This window comes from Salvia splendens, unplaced genomic scaffold, assembly GCF_004379255.2.
Source record: "Salvia splendens isolate huo1 unplaced genomic scaffold, SspV2 ctg84, whole genome shotgun sequence".
NCBI classification, from domain to species: Eukaryota; Viridiplantae; Streptophyta; class Magnoliopsida; order Lamiales; family Lamiaceae; genus Salvia; species Salvia splendens.
In genome coordinates, this window is record NW_024599520.1 from 1 (window position 1) to 17,981 (window position 17,981).

Here is a 17,981-nt window from a genome sequence, read left to right on the forward strand (position 1 = left end):
AAGGCTCCGTGGATCAACTCGTAGTGGGCCTTCGACGGACGCCCTTCCTCCAGCTCGGACCGTATCTTGGCTAATGCCGGATCATCGGTGATAGACGACTGGACGGCTGCCCATTCCGGCCAGGTCGGCCTAGAGATTGCTGATAGTTCGATCGAGGTCTCATCCCTTCGAGAAAGGGCATCGGCGGCTCTATTCAATCTCCCCTCCTTGTAAACGATAGCAAAGTCATATCCCAATAGCTTGGCAGCCCAATTTTGTTGTGCCGGGGTCGCAAGAGGGTGTGCCAGCAGTTGGCGAAGGCTCCGTTGATCTGTGTGCACGATAAAACGACGGCCAAGCAGATACGGGCGCCAATGGTGGATGGCGAGGACGAGGGCCATAGTTCCTTCTCATAAGCTGATTTTGCTAGCCACCGAGGTGCCAATGTCTTGCTGAAGTAGGCTACGGGTTGGCGCTCCTGCATTAGGACCGCGCCCAGGCCTCTGCCCGACGCGTCGCATTCGATAGTGAATTCCTTGGAGAAATCCGGCGTTCGCAGGAGGGGGGCTGAGGTTAGAGCTGCCTTCAAGGAGTCAAACGCCGTTGCTGCGTCAGTTGGCCAGATCCAACGCGGTTTGGTTGAGGGGGGCTGCGGCTTCTTCAATAGGGCGGTCAGGGGGGCTGCAATTTTGCCATAATTCTTTATAAAACGGCGGTAGTACCCTGTGAGGCCGAGGAAGCCCCGGATGCCTTTGAGAGATGTAGGGTCGGCCAACGGAGCACCGCCGAGACCTTGGTTGGGTCCATCCTTACGCCGTCATAGGATACGATATGTCCGAGGTATTCCACGCTGTCACGTCCCAAAAGGCACTTCTTCGGATTAACCACCAATGAATTGGCGTGTAGGGAGTCGAAAACCAGCCGAAGGTGCCTCATGTGAGTCTCCCAAGAGTCGCTATACACTAAGATGTCGTCAAAGAATACCAGTACGAATTTTCGCAGTGCCGGGCGAAATATATCATTCATCAGACTCTGGAAGGTTGCCGGTGCGTTGGTAAGGCCAAATGGCATGACCAGAAATTCATAATGCCCTGAGTGGGTGCGGAATGCGGTTTTATGCACGTCGTCTTGAGCCACCCTAATCTGATGATAGCCGGCCTTAAGGTCGATCTTGCTGAACCATCGAGCTCCATGCAATTCATCGAGGAGTTCCTGGATGACCGGAATTGGGTACTTGTCCGGGACTGTCTTCTTGTTTAGCTCTCTATAGTCGACGCAGAACCTCCACGAGCCGTCTTTCTTGCGGACTAAGAGAACCGGGCTCGAGTATGGGCTGGTACTCGGCTGAATTACTCCTGACGCCAACATTTCGGCCACCAACTTCTCCATTTCGTCCTTCTGCAGATGGTTGTACCTGTATGGTCGAACTGAGACGGGTTCTGCCCCGGGTAGCAGAGGAATTTGGTGATCCGTGTGACGGGGCGGGGGCAGCCCTGGATCGGGGCGTGTGAGTGAAGGAAAAGCCTCCACTAATTGCAGTAGTTCGGAGCGGGCAGCAGCGGGCAGCGAGCTACTGATCCCGAACCCGTCCGGTCCAGCCTCCTTCTCCACTGACCGGAGCACCCAGCAGCAGTCCCCGGCATCGAGGCTGCGAAGATCTTGGGGGGAACATGCGCGGCGCATCAGGGTGGGGTCTCCCTGAATGGTTATCAGCCTGCCTTCGACTGAAAATTTCATCGATGAGTGCAGCCAGTTAGCTAGGACGTTTCCCAAAGAGGCAAGCCAAGAAACCCCCAGTATTACGTCAATGTTGCGGAGAGGAAAAATGTAGCATGATAGGGAAAATGTTTCCGAAGCCATCGTCAATGGCACCTGATGGCAAATGCCGTTGGCGCGCCGTTTCGTTCCGTCCCCCAGTAGAACGGAGTACGGTGAGGTCGAGGTAATCTGTAGCCTCAACGTACTCGCCAGCTGCTCTGAAATGAAACAATGACTGGCGCCGCTGTCCACCATAACCTTAACCTTCTGTTGCCCGATAGTACCAAAAAGTTTCATGGTTCGCGACGTGTCGATCCCATGCCGTGACAATTCCGACAGCTGCAGCTCCAGGCCCGTGTCTGCAGTCTCCGGTTCGTCAAACGGAGTGTCATCTGATGTCTCGTCGTCGTTGTCCCAGACGAGAACATTCAAGGTCTTGGGGGGACACCTATGAGTCGGCCCAAATTTCAATCCACATTTGAAACAAGTGCCTGCCGCGATGTGTTTCTGATATTCTTCCGTGGACATGTTCCGGAAACGCTTCGGTCCAGGGCGAGACGAGCCTGAAGACAACGCTGGTGAAGTGTGGGAATATCCCTTCGAAAAAGATCCCGCCGGCGGTCTGGAATGGGAACTGCCCTGCGTGAGCGACTGACCTGACTTTGGGGCGTGTGCAGTTGTGAGTGAGTCGATATCCAGGGCCAGCTCGACTGCATCCTCGTAGGTTGTGATCTTCGCTGCCTTCATTTGGAGGCGAACCTCAGGACGGAGGGCCGCCATGAAAAACCCGAGGTATTGGTGGCTGGCTATGTCCGGGACCTGAGCAAGACGTGCCTCGAAAGCAGCCACGTAGTCGACAAGAGATCCGGTATGTCGCACCGCGGCGAAGGCTTCATACTCGTCCAGCGCTCCATTGCCACCGAAGCGCTTCATCAGTTCACGTGCAAAACGAGCCCAAGAGAGATTTGGGACCCGCTTACGCAATAGCTGGTACCACGGAAGGGCTGGGCCTGCCAGTGCTACCATCGCGATGCCCACCCTATTCTCCGGTGTTGTCCCCGCAATCAAAAAGTATTGTTCTGCCCGAGCCAGCCACGCCAGGGCATCAGTACCCTCAAAGGTCGGCATTGGTGATGGCGTCTTGCCTCCCGTGGGTGTCGAGTTCGACTCCGAGCTCTCCGGAGGGTCGTTCTCGCCTGTACCCGGACCTCCAGATTTGGCGTTGATCGCCGCGAAACCTGCTCGGATTTCTGCCACCATGGCGTCAACCTTCGCCTCCAAGGCTATCGCCCGCCCATCTGATAGTTGTAGCCGAGCGTTGATTTCCTCCGTAGCCTTCTCCAACACATCCAGTCGCGTATCCGTCCTCGAAACAACCATCGTCACCGCACCAATTTGTTAAGAGTAAAGGCTAGTGAAAGAGGAAAGGGAACTCAAGTGTTTATTGAAAGGAAAAGAATGAGTAACACTCCTCACAAAGAGGCCAAACGACTACGTCGCCTACAAATTGATCCTTCCAAAAGAGATCATCTCTTCTTCTTGGTTTACATCTATTTATAGCTATCTCGTCGCTGGGGTTACAACTGAAAAATAGGAACTACTAGCTAACTTATTTGAATTCAAAATGCATTAAAATAGGAACAGCCGAACAGCCTTCTCTCTCTCAAACTTCCCCAGCTGCCTCCTTCTTTCTCTCTGCCGCTTGAACTACTTTTCCAGCTGCTTCCTTGTTTCCCTCAGCCGGCCAAACTACCCTCCTATCCCCACGCCTGTAGACCTTCCAGCTTGGACCCGTATTAGAAGACATCTTACATTTGCTGAAAATTGCATTAAGCCATGTTGCATGCTCTTTATTCACCTATTTTTCGTAGCATTTGTGATTTTGATTAAGTTGTGTCTCTATGGATATTCTTGGCATAAGATTTATTAAATGATTCAGTGGTTGAGATTTTTTAGCTGCTAAATTACATTGAGTTCCAAGTGGAACAGGATATTGTGTGCCTTTTATTGCTTTAGACTGTCATATCTCCAGTTCCATGAAGAACATAATTATGCGCATTTTAACTTGTTCCTCTTTTTTATCTAAGTTAGGTGTTCAGCTAAAACAATCTGGAGAGTTAGGTTCATCTTCTCAGGCTGTTGATGGGATTGTAGGTCTTGGACAAGCAAATACATGATACATCCATTCTTTCACAGCTTTCTTTGGCTGGAAAGGTGAAAATGATCTTTTCACATTGCTTGGACGGTAAGAAGGGAGGTGGCATTTATGCTGTGGGAGAGGTCGTGCAGCCTACAGTAGGTAGAGTGCCACTAGTTCCAAATCAGTAAGTGAATTCATACCTTCTTTTGTATTTCTATTGTTGTGACATGACATCGTATTATTCTTTGCATTTTTATTGCTATATCCAGAATCTATTCTTTAAATTGGTTATTTACCGAGACTAAGTTTTCAGAGCAGTTTTATGTGAGAGTTAAATTGGTTACACTTCTTTGAAGGTTGAATCTCAGCTAGATACAGTGCTTATATCACGAGCTCATGTTCGACATTAGATATCGTCACATAATTTAGACTCTAAATTTAGAGCCAAGTTTAGCTACCAAAGGTACCAAATTGGTCCATTATGCATGGTTAAACATTTAGGTCTTTTGTTAGTGGTAATTACACAATTCATACTAAATGTTTAACCTTTAAATACCTAAGGTAACAAATGTGCCAAATGTTATGTGGGTAAATGTTAAATAGTAGCACCTCGCAAGTAATAAAATCCATTATTTTTTATTTTTTTGGATATTATCTGATTGAACTTTTAATCTTATCTTAGGCCTCATTATAATGTTATTCTAAAAGGAGTTCAGGTGGGTGATAAATTTCTAAACCTCCCAGCAAGCTCATTTGTAGGGACCCCTAGGATGGCCATAATTGATAGTGGTACGACCCTGGCCTATCTTCCGTCCGACATGTATGAGCAGCTTATCAATAAGGTATCCGTTTCATTCTGAGCAAAAATGGTCTAGATTTGTTCCTTGGCCTTTATTACGAATTCTTTATATATGGTCCACTTCCTATATCAAACTATCCTTTAGAAATTGAAATATGCAAGCATGTATTATCAAAATTTGTAAGAATATAGACTTATATGATAATGACAATAGATACGCTCTTCTCAACCATGTATTTCTAAGTATCTTTCAATCTGTCCATGCCTATAGATGATGGAATTGCAACCAGACATGCAAATGCATATGGTTGAGGATGAATTCAAATGTTTCTGGTTCTCCGGCAAGTAAGTGTAGTGAGTAACCAAGTAATCTTTCTCTGCACGTTTTCTTGCATATGCAATATGTATAGCACACGTGGTAACACATACACCCTTACAGATGATTCTTAATATTATAGTAGTAATTATTTTTATTAAAATGTGTTTCTAATGTCAATAGAATCTCAATCTTTGCTAACCTGTGTATCACATGGATTTAAGTTCTAGGCTTTAAAATGTATGAACTGCATTTATGATGGGTTTTTTTTATATCAACATGACTTGAAAATGTGAAAATAGGGGTCAACACAAAGATTTACAATGAGTCAATTCTCTTGCTTTCATATAAGGTTCAGGTGTTACTTTCTTCCGTTAACAAATTCATATAGTATTATTAGACAAAATAACTGTTTCTTTCATGTATGCTGCAGTGTGTTGATGAAGGATTCCCAGTTACTATAACTTTTCAATTTGAAAAACTCACTTCCACTGCCAGTTTGCCCCCACAACTATCTGTTTGAAGTTCGTGTAAGTAAACTCGGTTGTACACTTCACTGTTAATTAGTACATATGGTTCCAGAGGCAATTTCACTTTAATCCGGATATGAAAATATCCTAAATTTCTTAGCTCATAAATCTTAATGCATCGTTTATCCGTCTTAACTGGCCCTCTTATGCCACATAGTTGAATTCACAGGATACAGAATATTGCATTGGGTGGCAGGTCAGTGGAATGGACGCATTGGATGGGCAGGAATTAACTCTGTTAGGAGGCGCATACCCCCTTCACTTAGCTACTCGACATCATGCAGATATTAACACGTAATAATATACTCAGATATTAACACGAATTTGATTTATGGAACTCGATTTCTCATTTTCATCGACGACGAGTTACACTAGTCTGGAGGGGTGTGTAGAATTCCACATATAGGTTCTGTAAAGTGAGTGGCGTGAGTGGCAATGGCTTTAATAATCTAGTTTACAACTTTTCGGGCGAGTCTTGTGTAAGACGGTCCAACAGGCAGAGATCTGCCAAACAGGTCATAATCCTATTTTGACCTGTCAGACGGATATTCACAAGTGCATCGCCTTTTCTAAAACGACCTTCGTCTATGCTGTGTATACCTAGACTATACTTTCATACTATTATTACTGTACAATATTCATATATATACCTTGAAAAGATTGATGTTTTTTTACTAATTGCGTAAGTTGAAGGATGTTAAATGTTTGATCATCTATGACTTGTAGATATTGCCTTATCAGACAAGCTTGCTGTATATGATGTTGAAAATCAGACGATAGGATGGGTGCAATATAACTGTGAGTATGGCTGTCACTTTTTCTTTTCTCATTTCCTCTATTTATCCGCATCAGGGTTGTAAATGAGTCGAGCCGAGCCGAGCAGTAGTAGGCTCGAGTTTGCATCAACCGGAAACCATTCACCTCATGCATCCACTAGATCGAGCTTGGCTCGTTTAATATATAGTTAAAGTTCAAAAATACCTATAGGCTCGAGTTTGGCTTGCTTGTTGCACGGTTGAATATCTAACAGTCCTTTTTCTGGATCAAAATTCAAGTAGCTCACACGTAGCTCGGCTTATTATCTGATTTCAGGTTCATCGAGCATCAAAGTGAGGGACAATGCGACCGGGAATGCTTATGATGTTGTCGCCCACGACATATCTTTCGATTCCACCAATTTGAGAGCTGACATTGTTTCTACCCTTATGTTAGTAGCCGTTGTTCTCAGCCTGATCGTGTGAGCACTCGAACGAGAAGCATATGGTCGTTTCGTATAGTGAATGGCTTGGCCATGGATCGGATCTCCATGTTGCAAGGTGAAATGTAGTGTCTAAGAATGGTGGAAATGTGAGAATAGTTTCTTTTACGTTAATCCTCAAGAGATTGCTGCTTTTAAAAGATTTGATTGAAATGTGAGACTTATTTCATTTTGATGGTATAGAAATTACCCAAGCAATGTAAAGTGAATGACTTCAGTTTCTTTCATTTGTTCCATTTATAGAAAGTTCACCCAACCTTATATAGTATATACAATTTATACTACTAAGATCTACCATTAAACACTAATAATAATATGGGTCTCATTATCCACTAACACTATTTTAACTATCCTTTTTTCACATCTCTCTTACTTTGTTAATTATGCATTAATTTTCATGTCATCCCAAATGTTCTTATTTTATACTACTACTTTTTTTAGGCCGGAGGGAGTATAATTGAACATTAATATTAATGTGGAAATTTTGAATGGGGGTAGCACATGTTGCGAGAAAAAATTCTCAGTCTATGTATACCACATGGCAATCTTATTTGGTGTGCCTCACTAATGATATCTTGCCAAATAGAAATATATAGCATACATGGCTAAATGATCATAATGACATAATATGATGCGTTTAGGAAATTTTTATATTCCCATATATACACACACAATAAGCTTAAATTATTAATCATTCATTTTAATTAAAAAAGTCGTTAACTGCTATTGAGATTTAGTAAGCAAACTCTTTTTTGTATTATGCTTTTTTTTTCACTTGAGTGTCATATTTATTCATTTTTATGGAGGCATAAATATTTGGAAAAAGACATTCTCCTGTAATATAATGGAAACCATCCCTATTCCATAGTATACAATTTCTTTTAACGTGAACACTAAAATGATTATCATATTGCACCACCAATTTATTAATCGAGACTGATTTTTTATATTGATATCTTTATAAAATATAAATTATATTTATTTATTTTATGGGGATATTTATCTTTTTATTGATGTATTCATAAATTAAAATATGTTAACATTGCACACAATAAATTTAATATATGAATTACTATAAACTATATAAAGATTATATGTTAAGTTAAAATATTGATTAAAATAGTTAATAATAATAAAACGATCTTGATGGATTTTATACAATAAATAATATATGAATAAAATTTATTATGAATTTAAAAAGTTTAAATTCTACTACTATTTATTAGGGTATTCAAATTAAGGATTACAATCTTATTTTATGCAATTAAAATAAGGTTATCTTAATAAAGAAACACCAACTATAAATCTAAGAAGATAGTAAAACTTTAGTAGGCATAAATATGTCGTCTTTAATTTATAGTAGTTACTTAACTGTAAAAAATAATTGTAAAATAATGAAGATAAAAGTTAAACATATAGTATGAAGATATATTTAATAAATTATAAATATAGTGAAGAATATATTTACTTGAACAAAAAAAAGACCAAATTTTGATACATACGATTCTAGAAAATTAGGCGATGAAGAATAAAATATGAATAAATATGTACTCAAGTAAAAAAAGAAAAAAAACATAATATAAAAAGAGTGTGATTATCAAATCTCAATTGACAGTTAATGTCTTTTTTCATTGAAATGAATGATTAATAATTTAAGCGTATTGTGTATATATGGTTGTGTATATATATATGGAAACATAAAAATTTTCTTAAAATATCATATTATGCCATTATAATCATTTGGCTATATATGCTATACATTTTCATTTGGCAAGATATCATTAGTGAGGCACACCAAATAAGATTGCCATGTGGTATATGAAATTTTTCTCCACATGTTGCACTCAAGGATGACGTGGTCCATATATTTGTCTATTGCAACTTGTTATATTTGTGTCTGTGTCATTTTTTATTTTAATTTTTTATTTGTTCACGTTTAGTAGTCCAAATTCGAAGACAATTCCATGCTTCTATGCATTGTAATTTCACGCACAAAATTATGAAACAACATTACAAAAAAATACCAATGTAACTTACCAAATAAAGTTTAGCTAAATTTTGCAATTTGTACTTAGCCTTAATTAATGACGATTTTGTTTTATTTATTTTTCTTGAACTACTCACCACACGCACCTCTTCAATTATTTATCAATAAGGCCATCTCCAACCATTTACACCAAACTCAAACCCATTTTTTAGTATGAGTCACGCCAAAAAGTAGTTTTACTCCAATTATTTACTCCAAATTCAAACCCAAAAAAATATTCCATATTTATATACTTTATATACATTTTTAATTATACCTACATATTTATTTAAATTACATATTCGTCCCACAATATTGGAAGATCCGGTTCTGATTTACCAGATTATTAGATTATATTTTTCATTTTATTATAATAATTTGTTGTTCTGTGTTTTACTTTATGTTAATGCATTGAGGTTTAACTTGCTTTCTTAATAAAGACTTGCACTTGTTGTGCAACATCCATCCATAGCTCTTTAGTAATGAATGAATCTCATCTAAATAACTTATAAACTATTTATACATAATTGAAACTTCTAAACTATTGACACATAATTGTGATGGTAAGCAATAATAACAAGATTTTTTAGCAATATTCATTCATATATTTGTAAATTTATTAGTTATTATTTGCCAAAAAAAAAAATACTCCCATCGTCCACAAAACATAGATCACAATTTTCATTTTTGGACGTCCACAAAAAATAGATCACAGCTATTTATGATAAGTTTTCAACAAAACAATAACCATACACATCATTTAATTTACCACTTATGCCATTAAACACTACTAATAATATGAACCTCACATTCTACTAACACTACATATCTCTTACTTATGAGCTAGGAAGCTTGAATAGCATCCCACACATTTAGTAGTTTGAAGACTTGTGAATGAAACTAGCTACTCCTATTGATTTAGCAAATGTCTTTTCCTAAATTGAGTGTGGTGTTGAATTGGTGGTTGGTCTGAGAATGAGACAAGCCACTGCACAATCATCAACCTCGGCATTTGGATGCTCATTCGACCATACTGCAACTGCTGCATCCACTACTGCTTTAGCTGCCGAGCCTCTAGGCCCCGTGGCCACGATAGCTACCACTTGCTCGATCGAGAGCACCTCCCATACCTAAGATTCAAAATGAACTACTGTAGTAGATAATTTATAGAAAAATAGTAGGTAGAGATGTTAGTTAGGTAGTTACCTCGCCCGTTGCTAACACTACAAAGTCGTCTTGATCAGTGATGCGCCTGTGGTAGATAATAGGTGCGGGTATGATGTCGCGAGCTTCCTTGCGATTGTGTGGCTTAGCTAATGTACGACAATTTTGGATAGGCTTGAGATTGGCAGTCAAGCGCACTGCAATTAATGCATTATTCTTGTCTCTCATCCCTACCACAGCTCCCGAGTTCCCAATTTGTGCAATTGTAAGATCTTCCCCCTATAGAATAATACTACTAAATAATCTCAAGCCAAGCCATTATATGTAGTGTAGTGGTGTTGACTGTTAGAAATTGAAACTAAAAAACATAATACAATGTATAAAGAGAACCGGAACCTATGGATTTCTATCATTGACGATGGAATTGTAGTATTATTAAGTAAGGAACAAATGTGTGAACCTGTTTACAGAGGGTGATTGCTGTAGTAGTCGTACTGCAGTAGCAATCAAAATTGGTGTCTTGGCCCGTCGCATCGACAACATTTTGGACAACCTTACTAAGGTAAGGCATAGGGCCATTGCCGTAATGCGCCATACAGAAGCTCGACTCTATCCTCCCATGCCCGTACTGCAATGTTGCAATTCATTATAACTATACAATACAATACAATACAATTTCAATACAACGTCATTTTTCATGTTGGAAAGTTCTTGACTCATTTCTATATATGGTAATACTTTTTTCACTCTTATTTTACTCTCTTAAAACACTAAATATTCATTTCTTAAACTCGTTTCGCTTCAACTATGAGGAGTACAGTACAATACAATAGAATAGAATGACAATAGAATAGAATGATGTAATGAGATTGAGAAGACGTGTGTTTGCTAATAACCTGCGTAAAAATCCGGGGATTATGCATGGACAGACTTTGGGAGGAAAAGCAGCATCCCATGGTTGATGAATCAGAGTGATGATATTCAATACAAATACAAATAGGTACTCCTCCTTATGCTCTCATCTCTCAATATATATACTAATAAATCGCCTATTTAAATTTTTGAATCTCAGCTTCTCGACCTAATTTTGGATTTGTTAAAGTGGTAACGGGATTATGATCCAAACTATATTTCCTATCCATATTCAACTATCCCCTAAAAGTAGCTGCACTATTAACTAATTATTTGGGATTATATATTTCACTTCCCACTATAAATTATTTTTATGTGGTTTTACAATTATTTTTTAGAATTAATCAAATTTGAGCTCGTAATTCATATTCATAGTTCTTCTCGCATCAATACAATCACGTAGTATAGGCAAGATACTTCCATTTTTAATAGAGAAATGTGTGTGCATAAGTATAAATTTAATGTATGGAGTAGAAAAATTCAGACATATTTAAGACTTCAACTAACTTTTATTATTCATATTGATATATATAAATTTAATTTCTATAGCTTTAGTGTTGCTAATTAATTCATATACTATCCAAAACAAAATTGGATATACTTCCTTTGTTCTAAGAAAATAGGTACTCCTTCCGTTTCTAAAAAATAGAAATTCTTTCATTTTTTGGTCCGTTACCTAAAAATAGAAAATTTTCATTTTAGGAAATGGAACCCACAATCCAATAACACTATCCAATACTTTTTCTCCCCATATTTCTTACTTTACCAATTTTTGCATTAAAACCTATGCAGTTTTCAAACTTCCTATTTTTAGGAAACGGATGGAGTATTTTGAAATTGTACGAATTTTAATGCATAATTGGTAAAATATGTGAGAAAAAGGTAAAAGTAATATTAATGGATGGTGGAACCCTCATTATTTATAGTGAACTTTTTTCATAAATCCATTGTACCTATCTTTAAGTTACGGACAAAAATGGCAAAATTAGAACGAGCGAGAGTGGAAAAAATAAGTTTATCATGTCATTACTCTCTTAAAAATGCATTTTGTACATTTTAGGTCACCGAATTAGAAAAATATTACTACATGTCTCTAGTCACAAAATACATCCTTAATACGAGAGAAAAATAAATAAATTGATAGAAATCTATGGGATTCCATCCTAAGACCAAATGATAATAGGAGGAGAGGCCCATAAGATTTATATATTAGTTTTAATTCTCTCTTTCAATGATATGAGATAATTGTTTTTACTCATTTTTGTTTTACTTGCAATTATTCTTAGATAGATTATAAAGATAGTATTTACTAGAAAGTGGTAATAATTAGTGACACCAAAACAAGATTAATTAAATTTATTTGAGAGTGAATATACAAAAAATGAATAGTGAAGCGGGGTAAAATAACGGCTTTTTTGGGGCGAAAAAAAGATATTCCAGATTAAGAAGGTGCAGAATGTAAAATAATTTGAAGTTAGTTATACTAACCGCATCCAAATTTGAAAATTTGGGGATTCTGTTACGAGATTTCAGACTTCAGAGAATTCAATTTATTGTTAATTTCTGTTTTCTTCATAACGATTTAATAATATAATTAATTACTGCGGTCTTTCTCATTTTTTATAATATTCAAACAAAAATAATCCGACCATCCAATTATCATGCAAATAAATGTCCATTGATTTCTGTTATAGAATTCGTTCATTTTAAATTAGTTAGTAGTACTACTACTACTATTTGTTTTTGCAAATAATTGGAGTATCACTCTTAAGTTCTGTAATTTGGGGTCCTTACATAAATGCATTTTGTATTAATGTTATAAGGAAGATCAATTCTTAACTATTAGATTAAAAAATTGATGAAAGAAATTGGATGGATTTTCAAAATACAAAAAAGTCATTATAAAGGCTTTTTGGTTAATTTATTCTAAACAAATCGTAAGTATTATCAATTAAAACGCCTTAAAATAGTATACTCCGTCTTTTTAAATTCAAAAATTTTAAAACTCGATCTCAATCTTTCGTTACTTAATCAAATAGACATAATTAATACTATATTTTGGTTATAACATTGAGTGTTTTTTTAAAGAGAAATGCAAATTAATTTATTAAAGTGTTCACAATTAGACACACAAAACATGATTAATTCACTATTTCATAGATTATTAATTTTAGAGATATTTATTAGAAAGGAACAATGAAGCGGGGGAATTTAACGGCTTTTTGGTGGGAAAAAGAAATTCCACATATTAAGAAGGGGGATATGCAACCGCTACCAAATTCCTTCTCTTGATTAATCTTTTTCCTGCATCAGTACTATAGTAGACAAGAAGTAGGAAGAAGGCGGATACTCTTTCCATATCTTCACTGAAGGGGGAACTCGTGAAAACCTCTGATTCCAGGTACATTTCTGCGTTTTTAGATTTTAATATACCTATTTCCGTGGATAAAATGTGATTCTGATCCGTGGGCTAAATGCATTGCAATTTATATTGTTTAACTGAAGCAACTGATTCTTGTTTAGGGTTTAGATCAAGTTTTCTTTTGGATTGTGATGGTTTTGCATTTTGTGCGTTTGGTTGTTGGATTAGCAGGATAATGCACTTACTGATTCTTATTCTGTTTTTTTGGGGATTGTGATTTTTTTGGGAAGAAACTTTATTAGATTATGTTATTTTTCTTGGATTGACTACATATTGGTGATTTCCTGTATTTTATGATGTGATTTTGGGATTAGGTATAGTGCATTTGTTGAAGTTTGTTGCCTTTGCCCACAAACTTCGACTTTTGTCAAACTTTCCCTCATCCCACGTCGATGGGGAGTAAGAAGTTGGGGGAGTAGCGGCCTATAAAAGGAGCACTCATCCCTAATTTGTAAAACATCCCAAATTTGTATTCTCTTCTCCATCTAAATATAACGGGCTTTGCAGAGGTTGCTCGGAGACGTAGGTAATTTGGCCGAACTCCGTTATCAAAGTTTCGGGTGTGTTGTTTCTTTATTATTTATTTTGTTCCGCATTTATTTCTGGGTTTTATTTTCTGTTGTGATATTGTATTCAATATTATTTGCGTGTTTGGTAGTAGTGTTTTGTACACCGACTGATAAATTCTGTTGGGAGTCTGGTATTTAAGAGAGGACAGGTCCCCACCCGTCTTTCCGGAGAATTTATTTGGGGAAGTAATTTTATCGAGTAGACCCCGTTGGGTTAACTCTGAAATTACTGAATCGGTTCATTTCACTATTTGAGAGAAAATTATCCGGTTTTCTCAACAAGTGGTATCAGAGCCAAAGGTTCGTCCTTGGTTCTGTTTGTTTGTAATATTGAATACTTTATTTAGAGTCTGTAATGGCGGGTAAAGATCAAGAAAACAAGGCTAGTTCTTCGTCATTGTGGTCGAGGTCTCCACTGTCAAACATGAAATTGATGGTGGAGATATTTGATGGTACTGGCCATTTTGGTATGTGGCAGGGGGAGGTTCTAGACTCTCTTTTCCAGCAGGGTCTTGACATTGCCATTGAAGAAAAGAAACCAGAAGCTATAGATGATAAAGATTGGAGTACCATAAATCGGTTAGCTTGTGGAACAATTCAGTCGTGTCTATCCAGGGAGCAGAAGTATGCTGTCAAGAATGAGACTTCTGCACATAGATTGTGGAAGACACTGGAGGACAAATTTCTGAAGAAGAGTGGTCAGAATAAGCTCATTATGAAGAAAAGGTTGTTCCGATTTGAATACCGACCAGGTACCACTATGAAGGAACACATGACTTTGTTTAACCAATTAGTAGCAGACCTGCTAAATTTAGATGTGAAATTTGAGGATGAGGATCTGACATTGATGTTGTTGTCGTCTCTACCTGATGAATTTGAACATCTGGAGACCACATCACTCCACGGTAAAGAGAATGTGTCTTTAGATACTGCATGTTCTGCTTTGTATAGTCATGAATTGCGAAAGACAGATAAAATGAAAGGCAAATCAGTTACAGACGAAGCATTAGTGGCAACAGGTCGTCAACAAGGCCTGCCAAGACTCTGTCACTTGGAGGTAGACACTATTTTGTCAGTTTTGTTGATGATTTTTCCAGGAGGGTTTAGGTGTACACCATGAAGAGCAAAATGAAGTCCTTGGGATTTTTCTGAAATGCAAAGCTCAAGTTGAAAATCAAATGGGGAGGAAGATCAATGTTCTCCGATCTGACAACGGTGGAGAATACAAGAGTGATCCTTTCCAAGATGTATGCCAGGAGTGTGGCATAGTTCGGCACTTCACAGTGAGAAATACACCACAGCAGAATGGAGTGTCAGAGCGTATGAATCGAACACTAGTGGAGAAAGTTCGTTGTATGCTGTCTAATGCTGGGCTAGACAGGAAATTTTGGGCTGAGGCCATCACATACGCTCAACACAGTGTCAATCGTTTGCCATGTTCTGCCATTGATGGCAAGGCTCCTTTAGAGGTATGGTCCAGTAAACCTGCAACTGATTATGATTTCTTTGCGTATTTTTGGTTCTATTGCATATTATCATGTGACTGAGTCAAAATTGGATCCACGTGCAAAGAAGGCTTTGTTTATGGGTTTCAGTGCTGGTGTTAAAGGATATCGGTTATGGTGTTTGGAGTCTAAGAAGACGATTGTAAGTAGGGATGTTACCTTTGATGAATCTTCCATGTTGAATAAGGTAAATCCAAATAGTAGTGATACTTTGCAGCAGGTGGAGTATACACCAAAGCAGGCGGAGTTCGAAGAAGCAGTTGTGATCCCAACTACGAACACCACAAATGACTCTCCTACGGAAGAAGAAGAGTCAGATGATGAAGAGGTTCTACCCCAAGAACCTTCGCAACAATCAGAGCCAATTGCAGTCAGGCGAATGAGGCGGGAAAATAAGAAACCTGCTCGATTTGCGGATATGGTAGCATATGCGCTTCCAGTTGTTGATGATGTTCCATGTATATTTTCAAAAGCTATTGAAAGTTCAGAAAGCGATGGTTGGAAAGGTGCTTTGGAAGAAGAGATGCAATCTCTTCAGAAGAACAAGACGTAGAAGCTGATGCCATTGCCGAAAGGCAGGAAGACAATTGGATGTAAATGAGTTTTTGCAAAGAAAGAGGGATTTCCTGACAGAGATGATGTTCGCTACAAAGCAAGATTGGTAGCTAAAGGCTACGCTCAGAAGGAGAGAATTGATTACAATGATGTATTTTATTTTCTCATGTTGTTAAACATTCCTCCATTAGATTTTTGTTGGCTTTGGTAGCGCAGTTGAATTTGGAGCTAGGTCAACTTGATGTGAAGACCACGTTTTTACATGGTGATTTGAAGGAGGAAATCTATATGACCCAACCGGAGGGATTCAAGGTTGCTGGTAAAGAAAATTGGGTTTGCAAATTATACAAATCGTTGTATGGATTGAAGCAGTCTTCAAGACAGTGGTACAAACGGTTTGACAAATTTATGAAGGATCAGATGTACACAAGAAGCAAATACGACCACTGTGTGTATTTGCGCAGACTTCAAGATGGTTCCTACATCTACCTACTCTTATACGTTGATGATATACCGATAGCATCATAGAGCCAAGTTGATTGACAGATTGAAGGCTCAGTTGAGTAAAGAGTTCGAGATGAAGGATTTGGGGGAAGCCAAGAAGATTCTCGGCATGGAGATAACAAGAGATAGAGAAGGAGACAAGCTTTGGCTGACACAGAAACAGTATTTGACCAAAGTACTACAGTCTTTTGGTATAAATGATGATTCCAAACCTGTAAATACCCCACTTGCTCCTCATTTGAAACTTAGTTCTCAGTTATCTCCAAATACGGAAGATGAGCGAGGATATATAGCAAAAGTTCCCTATGCTAACGCAGTTGGAAGCTTGATGTATGCAGTGGTGTGTACAAGACCAGACACTTCATAGGCCGTTGGTATTGTGAGCAGATACATGCATGATCCAGGAAAGGGTCATTGGCCAGCTGTGAAATGGATTTTGCGGTATATCAAAGATACTGTAGATATTTGTTTATTGTTTGAGCAGGATAAATCACTTGGTCATTTTGCAGTTGGATATTGTGATTCCGACTATGCTAGTGATTTGGATAAGCGAAGATCTACTACTGGCCATTTGTTCACTTTAGCGAGTGCGCCAGTTAGTTGGAAGTCTACCCTGCAGTCAACGGTAGCTTTGTCTACGACAGAGGCAGAGTACATGGCCATTACTGAAGCCGTGAAGGAGGCAGTTTGGCTGTAACGCCCCACTTTTCGAACCCTAAGACGATTGCTTTAATTTCTTTTAATGCCGCGAATTAAATGACGAATTGTTATGTGATTCCTTGGTGACCTAATTTTGATTTGACCGAGTCAAATTCGTTGATTTATGATGTGGCTTTAATTAATTGATGCGGAATGAAATATATATTGCCGTAAATTATATTTTTATTTTGGGGAGTGATATTTAAATAGGATCATCAATAATTACCTTGCCCATTTTATTGGAATTTTCGACCACCATTAATTATTGGAGAAAAATTTTATTTTCCTTGGATTTAATTATTTGTTTGGGATAATTATCCAAATTAAGTTCAAAGCCAATTATTCTTTATTTCTCCATGAAAATTTTTGATCCCTATACTACTCCAAGGAAGATTTCGAAATCTCCTAATTTTTGGGAGGGGAGAAATTAATTATTATTTACTTGATTCCTTACTTATTTCTTTCCATGAATGAATTGGAATATCCTAGCAAATCTTGCCTTACTTTATTCAATTAAAGATTTAGAAATTTTTCCTTGTGGGAGGAACCAAAATCACACGCCTACTTCCTACTAATTTGGGAGGATTTTATTAATTTTTCTGCTCCGTATTATTTTATTCTACTCCGCGAAATACCAAATAAAATCATAGGCTAATTAATTAGCCATAATTTTCGAAATATCCTCCTTATTTCTCCCCATAGTTCACGCCAATTCCTCCCCCAAATCTCCTTCAAATATCTTTTAATTAATTCACCATATCTTCATGCAATTAATTGGAGGATTTAATTCTAAGCGCATGTTTGGTATGGGAGATAACTCATCTAGGGATGGAATTCCATGAACA

The 17,981-nt window shown here is 38.0% G+C and overlaps 3 protein-coding genes and 1 pseudogene across 3 annotated transcripts; 2 read left to right on the forward strand and 2 right to left on the reverse strand.

Annotated features, from left to right (window-relative positions):
• Positions 1-681: 681 nt before the first annotated feature.
• LOC121791530 lies at positions 682-3,117 on the reverse strand. Its single transcript, XM_042189460.1, has one exon. The coding sequence runs from the start codon at positions 3,115-3,117 to the stop codon at positions 682-684; it is 2,436 nt and encodes an 811-aa protein (XP_042045394.1).
• Positions 3,118-3,788: 671 nt separating this feature from the next.
• Positions 3,789-17,134, forward strand: LOC121791531 (annotated as a pseudogene).
• LOC121791527 (aspartic proteinase 36-like) lies at positions 5,478-6,984 on the forward strand. The gene is made up of 4 exons (XM_042189457.1): positions 5,478-5,522; positions 5,692-5,816; positions 6,249-6,320; positions 6,615-6,984. Exons 2-4 carry the CDS (start codon positions 5,801-5,803, stop codon positions 6,761-6,763), a joined length of 237 nt encoding a protein of 78 aa, XP_042045391.1. The 5' UTR covers positions 5,478-5,522; positions 5,692-5,800; the 3' UTR covers positions 6,764-6,984.
• On the reverse strand, positions 9,589-10,947 carry LOC121791526 (probable protein phosphatase 2C 33). The gene is made up of 4 exons (XM_042189456.1): positions 10,867-10,947; positions 10,431-10,598; positions 10,013-10,249; positions 9,589-9,936 (listed from the first exon to the last, which is right to left on the reverse strand). Exons 1-4 carry the CDS (start codon positions 10,924-10,926, stop codon positions 9,742-9,744), a joined length of 660 nt encoding a protein of 219 aa, XP_042045390.1. The 5' UTR covers positions 10,927-10,947; the 3' UTR covers positions 9,589-9,741.
• Positions 17,135-17,981: the final 847 nt, after the last annotated feature.